At 32.5% G+C, this 6,379-nt stretch overlaps 1 protein-coding gene across 2 annotated transcripts in view; it reads right to left on the reverse strand.

Moving 5' to 3' along the window:
• Positions 1 to 1,376: 1,376 nt before the first annotated feature.
• LOC110030628 (dynamin-related protein 1E-like) overlaps positions 1,377 to 6,379 on the reverse strand; it is a 16,278-nt gene continuing 11,275 nt past the window's right edge. Inside the window, exons 3-12 of one of the 2 annotated variants that reach the window (XM_020733434.1) lie at positions 5,899 to 5,989; positions 5,698 to 5,762; positions 5,034 to 5,228; positions 4,822 to 4,941; positions 4,440 to 4,510; positions 3,989 to 4,214; positions 3,196 to 3,246; positions 2,664 to 2,926; positions 2,001 to 2,148; positions 1,377 to 1,911 (exon numbers count right to left, since the gene is read on the reverse strand). In XM_020733434.1, coding sequence (XP_020589093.1) covers positions 1,783 to 1,911; positions 2,001 to 2,148; positions 2,664 to 2,926; positions 3,196 to 3,246; positions 3,989 to 4,214; positions 4,440 to 4,510; positions 4,822 to 4,941; positions 5,034 to 5,228; positions 5,698 to 5,762; positions 5,899 to 5,989 — 1,359 coding nt within the window. In that variant the 3' untranslated portion in view covers positions 1,377 to 1,782. Of the gene's footprint in view, positions 1,912 to 2,000; positions 2,149 to 2,663; positions 2,927 to 3,195; positions 3,247 to 3,988; positions 4,215 to 4,439; positions 4,511 to 4,821; positions 4,942 to 5,033; positions 5,229 to 5,697; positions 5,807 to 5,898; positions 6,274 to 6,379 lie in introns of those variants that run through there. The other variant, XM_020733442.1, reaches the window with a different exon arrangement.

Genomic DNA, 6,379 nt, shown 5'->3' on the forward strand with positions numbered 1-6,379 from the left:
AACACCTTGGTGTTATAAACACATGCGTAAAAAGGTGAATATTAGTAAATACATAAGAAAATACAGTAAAAAGGTGAACTTTGGGTGTTAGATCAGTAAATACTTAAGAATTTTGTGGTATTGTATGTAAATGTCCCAACTTAAATTAGCCTCGGAACAGGTATTTTGCGGTAATATATTGGCTGATGAATTAGTGGTTGGTGTGTTTTTTTTTTTTTTTTGCTTCAAATTTATTGTGTGTTCAGGAGGAAGTTATCAGTGATTTATTGTTCTAAGAAAATTATAAAAAAGTAATTTTTCTGCTTCAAGCTGTATTTATTTTGTAGAACATTTCTATTGATGATAAATTCTATCTTATCGATTATGTTTTTCTTGCATTTGCCAGCCAAAATATGGAGGGATTTGCGTAAATACCACAATTCTTTTGTATTTGTGCTTTAAATTTAGTGGTATTGTTTTATTAAACTAGACATCAAAATATATATTTATCTTGAAAATTAATAGTAATTATTATTTTTCATATAATATATGAAAAATGCATGATTTCTCTTTAGCCATCTCTTCCTGCAATTCATCTAAAGTTTCTTAAATGAATTGTTTGGTAAAACTAGAGCTTATATATTATTTTTGTTGCATATTAGTTGGCTTAAATCAAACTCGAAGGGGAGCTCAAATGTTCAGTCCAACTAATGGGTCAGATCAAACGGACAATTTTCATTCCTTTGATCCAAGTTAACAAAATTTGCTTAATGCTCAAGTCTAGTGCCTGAGACAGTTCATATTGCATTATTAGCTTTATTATCATTTTATAATTTTGCCTTTTTAAATCTCTACAAATTCTTCTCATCACCGGACTTTTTTTTCTTCTTTATAAGTTTCTATAATAAGTTTAAAATAGCTAAAACTTTCAAATCAAAGAATTATTTTCTACGTTTATTTTAAAATTTCATTTTTCTTAGAAAATGTATCATAAGTAGAACAGTGAAAAAGGTTAGAGCCAATATATATAATTGCAAAATTATACTAGCCCATGCCAGAAAACATAAGCTTAGAGATTTTGGCGCAGTTTTTTAGCTGCTGTCTGACTTAAAAAAAAAAAAAAATGTAAGTCATCATAGCTTTTTGTAATATCATATTATGCTTTTGTAATTTCAGCAGTTTCTTAATAAGTTGTAACTACCCCAAACGGAGTCTCAATCATAATTTGTACCTAAACATTTATGATAAAAAAAATTTACAACTTTTTAATACAAGTTGACACTCATTTTATGCGTGTGTGTGCGCGCGCACGCGCGCACATATATATGCTATAACATATTTTTAAAGTACATCTTTCTTACTTAATATACATTAAAGCTTTGAACTAAATTCACTATAATTAAAAACTCTTCGATAGCTTCACAGCCTTAATACAAATTGGCGCTCCATCATCCATATTTAATAACATCAACATATTTTTGACACATCTTTGTTTTTGAATATACATCAAATCAATTTTCATGATACTGAACGAACTCGTCGCAAATAAAAATTTTACAAAGCTCCTTTCTTTACCACCATGCTTTTCCACCACTATCTAAAGACGATTTTTAAATCACCTAGTTCTTTATTCACTTATTACACAAACTGCCCTATGACATGATCACCTGATCAGCCTTATAACTCGTAAAAAATCTAATTTTGCTGCAAACTATACATTCCATAAGGAGAGAGTTTATTATAAATATCTCCCCATACCTTCGCCATCAGTGTTTTAATACACTGGACACCATATCTGAGCACTCATCTGGACCACGCTACACTCTCAATCTCCTGCCTTGCAGCTCTGTAGAGCTCCAATTTCTTAGCCATCTGCTGCCTCTGCTCCATTAATGCCGGATCTTCATCCAAAAGCTTCCCAAGGTCCTTTCCCTGAACAGCACAGATGTCAATGAAACAATAGAAAAAAACTCAGAGGAAAGGAAGGAGAGAAAAAGAAAGTTATGTTCTGGAAAAGAGACCTCCTTTCTCCCAACTTGTGTGTAGAAGTGATTGAGCAGAGAGAGCTTCGACTCTCTAACTTGGCAATAAACAACTGATTTTGGAATGGAGATTTTGAGCGTCTCCATCACCATGGAAATGTAGGATGAAACGTTGGATGCAATTCTCCTGTAAATAGAGATGTGCATATGGTTAATTTGGATGGATCAAACCTAATGAGACCAAAATTCAAAATTTAAAGAACTGAACCGATTAAAATTTTGCTAAAATCCGCACAAATCGAACCGAAATGTAATTATGTTTAGTCGGTCCGGCTTGGAGCAAATGGAAGTTTAGCATTTGGTTGTATGCCAAACTGAAATACTTAAATATTTAAGTTTATTTTTCAAAAGTAAAATTTTATTTTTCTTCTATTATCTCCTGAAGATATCTTTAAAAATAAACAATTCCTACTAAACTAAAATGAATGTCATATGCTGGAATTATATTTTTTTTAATGAATTTAGTTTTCTAATCTTAATATTATCCATTTTTTCGGTTTCTTGATTTAATGAATATTAAAACCGATTCCAAAAATCAGAAACAGAACAAATCGTTGATTTAAAACCAAACTGAATAAATCAAATGAGCTCGGTTTAATTTGTTTTTTTTTTTTTTTTTGACCGAAGAAATCAAACCCCTACCTGTAATAACCCTCCCCATACCGATCAACGGTGGAGGCTGCAGCTGCGGCGGGATTGCCTCCTTTGACGGTGGGGGCTGCGGTGGAATTTCCTCCTTTCTCCACCTCTTGTGGAAGCTTTCTGAAGAACTCAACAGTTAGATATGCTGATTCCATGTCAACCAGTCGCAGTGTGGTTTTCTTGCTCTCCTCACGAAATCTTTCCAGGGCTTCAAAAGAGGCAGCTGCAAGTTCAGCCTTTAAAGTAGGGAATCTCCTTAGATCCTGATGGTGAGGGACATTCATTCAGAATTGGTTGTTAAAAATGATGGATTATTAACATGCATCATTCAAACCTTTGACATATATATATATATATAATCATAAACTTTTTAAAAATGAAATACAACTTTTCATACATAGCTTTTTAATTCCAAATTGTTATAAAGGTAAATACTAAACTTTAGGTGTTATATATGCAAATAGATAATTGTGCGGTATGTATGTAAGTTTCTTGGTTCAATTTGTAGAATATGCATTGTTGAAGCTTTTACCTCAGCCTCCCCAATTGACTTCCGCACTATTTCCTTCAAAATATGGTGTACCTGCAATATTTTATCAATATAAATTTAGACAAGTCCGTATGAACTTTGTATTCTGTACACTCATGTTAACTGATGCATAAGATATTAGGGATATTTATATCATAACACAGAATTCTCATGTATTTGCATATCTGACACTGAAACTTTGATATTTACCTGAACACCACTTTACCTATGCATGAAAAGGTGGATTTGAGTTGTGAACATTAATAGTTAGTGGTAGATTTTATGTGATAAAGAAATGAGTGGTATGCGGGTAAACATGAAGATTTGGGCGTGAGATATGTAAATACAAAAGAATTGCGTGCTATGTATGTAAATGCCCCAAGAATTTAAACCTTTTTTTAATCTTTCACAAACTTATATTCATATAATTTTTTTGTCATATCCTTTTGTTCTACCTCCTTGACATTAATTTTATCTATCCCTTTAAATAACCAATTTTCTTTCTTTTTTTTTTTTTGTTTCATCTTCAACAAATGCTAGTCCTACCATTCAAATAATATAATTATTTCTTATTCTGTTAGTTTAATTGTATCACTCATCTTTTATAAAAATCTCATTCTGCTACATCAACTTTGGCTATCAATACTTCTAAACAGATGAATGAATATAAGACGCTAACCAGTCTACAATTTTATAAAATATAACTTTTAATATCATTATAACTAAGCCTGCAAATAAAAATTGACAATCAAGTTATCATTAATCCATTTGAAAATTTTAAGGGAACGGATCTTACAGCATCAACTGAAGCTTCAGCTGGACCTTTGAAATGGCCAATAGCTACTTCGATGAGCCGACGATAACCCTTCTCTGGAGCAATCAGATGAGGCTGATAACCATCTGCTTCAGAGACAATCTTCTTCACATTTTGGATAGATATATGTCTATCAATCGGAAGTTTCCGAAGGGCGGCTGGGAGTTGATTATCAAAAACTCCATATATTCTCTCACCACCAGGTCTCCTGCTCGAAAACAATTCTCATTTACAGTATAGATCAAAGAAAAATAAACAATCTAATTCATTAGACAGCAGGAAATATAAAGTTTAACTTTTTAATGAAATCTACAACGAAATTGCATCAAATCCCTCACAAACTTTATATAATAGACATAATATATATTTATTTGCTGGGGGCAATGGGAAATTGCAAGCTAATTAAATGGAGAAAGAAAGGATAGGATTTTACCCTCCATCAAGATGCTCTTTGAATATCCGATCAAAGGATCGACAAAGTTCCAATATCGTGTAAAGCTTAGCCTGAAAATCATAGGAGTGACCTCTATAACTAAAAAGAAACCACAAAAAACTTTAAAGGAATATTTACATACATACCACTCAATTCTTATGTATTTACATATCTATCACCTAAAAATCAATTTTTGCGTACAAACCACCTTATCTATGCATGAAAAAGGTGTATTTCACCTTTTTAAAGTCAAAATAGTGGTATTTTTTATGCATGAAAGATTTGGGTGCATAAATATAAACACCAAAGTTTAGAATTTAGATATGAAAATACATAGGAATTTAGTGACATGTATGTAAATGATGACGAGCATATATATTACCCCTTCATCAACAGCAACGGGCCTGCCAATACGCTCCATTTCTGCCTCAAGTTCTTCAGCGGTCTTATTAATTAAAGAAGTGATACTCGGAATTTGTGCTCTGATCACAGATTCTAAATGCTGAAAGCATAGAAATATTTCAGAAATGGAAACTTCAGATACTCCAATACAAATACAAGTAAAAGTTGATAACATTACAATTTTTTTTTTACCAGAGAAAGAAGCGTAGCGAGGTATTCAGATCCCATTTTGCTTGCCAAGTGGGAATAGTCAGGACTCGTAGCGAAGTACTCTCTTTCCCTTCTCCTGGCAGCAATCATGTCAGCATTTCTATTAATGTCAGCTTGAGAACGGTTGACAACTCCAACCCAAGGATGTTGTAACCTGTAAGCCCTTCCCTCAAGAACCTTAAAAAGTAAAAAACAATAAAATCAGACGATAAATGCTTGTTATCATCAAAATCATCCTCAACATTGTTAGCACTACTCAATTGTTTGGAAAGAAAAATGTGTATCATAGTACTCAATTGTGGAAGAACAAAATGTCAAAATAATCCCTACTGTTTACATCATTTCAGTCCCAGGATTTATTACAGTACCAAATCTGTCCATAAATTCTATAATTTGGTGTCTAAATAGTTCTCTATGGGAACTATGCCAACCCATATTAAAAGAGTCTGGGGACTAAATTGGCACTGGTACAGAATTTGGGGGCTAAAATAACCCATTAAAAAGAGTTAATGAAATGTTTGATATGTTTCTTATTGTGGAAATGACAACTAAAAAGGAAGGAATTCAACAATCAGACATCTGATGATCAATCTATTCAGCCAGCTACAAAGGTATGAAAATCAGAAAGAATTTATCATGAACTTACATCAAGAGCATTAGTTCCTTGATCCATTAAGTCTAACTTTGTAAGAACCCCGAAAGTCCTTTCACCTAGTCATGGTCGTGATAAAAAGAACATGGTATATTCAGAACTCCTGTTCGTCCAATTACTTATCAAAAAAGATGAAACAAGAAAATGTTTGCAAAAAAATAAATAAAGTTTCGCACGATATCACTACATTCTCACCTGTCGGATCGACTTCCCTTGAAATTTTCATTGCATCAGATGTTGCTATATCTTGATTGGCAGGAGAAATTGCCAGTATGATGCAGTTGGGCTACACAACAGAAACACGGATTTGGGCATGGTCAGCTCTGAAAGTTAAAGGAAAAGCTAAAATATGCATGGGAAACATCGAGAGTGAAAAAATGTCATACTTAATTTATTGATAATGCATGAGAAAAATAAATATTGAATTTAAATATTCAACTTTTGCTATTTAAAGGATAGTGAATGAACTAATCTAGGCAGATCCAACTCAAGCAGAGCTAAGCTTGGCTACAAGTTAGCGTGATCCTCAAATTGAGTTCGACAAAGCTCATTATATTGATTTGAGCATGATCTGAGTCAAAATTTGATTTGATATTAGTTAATTTTCTAAGAGAATCTTTAGTCGACCATACAAACAAAATCCACATACATACATATATATATATATATATATATA

The sequence above is a fragment of the Phalaenopsis equestris genome, unplaced genomic scaffold (genome assembly GCF_001263595.1).
Source record: "Phalaenopsis equestris unplaced genomic scaffold, ASM126359v1 Scaffold000002, whole genome shotgun sequence".
Classification (NCBI taxonomy): domain Eukaryota; kingdom Viridiplantae; phylum Streptophyta; class Magnoliopsida; order Asparagales; family Orchidaceae; genus Phalaenopsis; species Phalaenopsis equestris.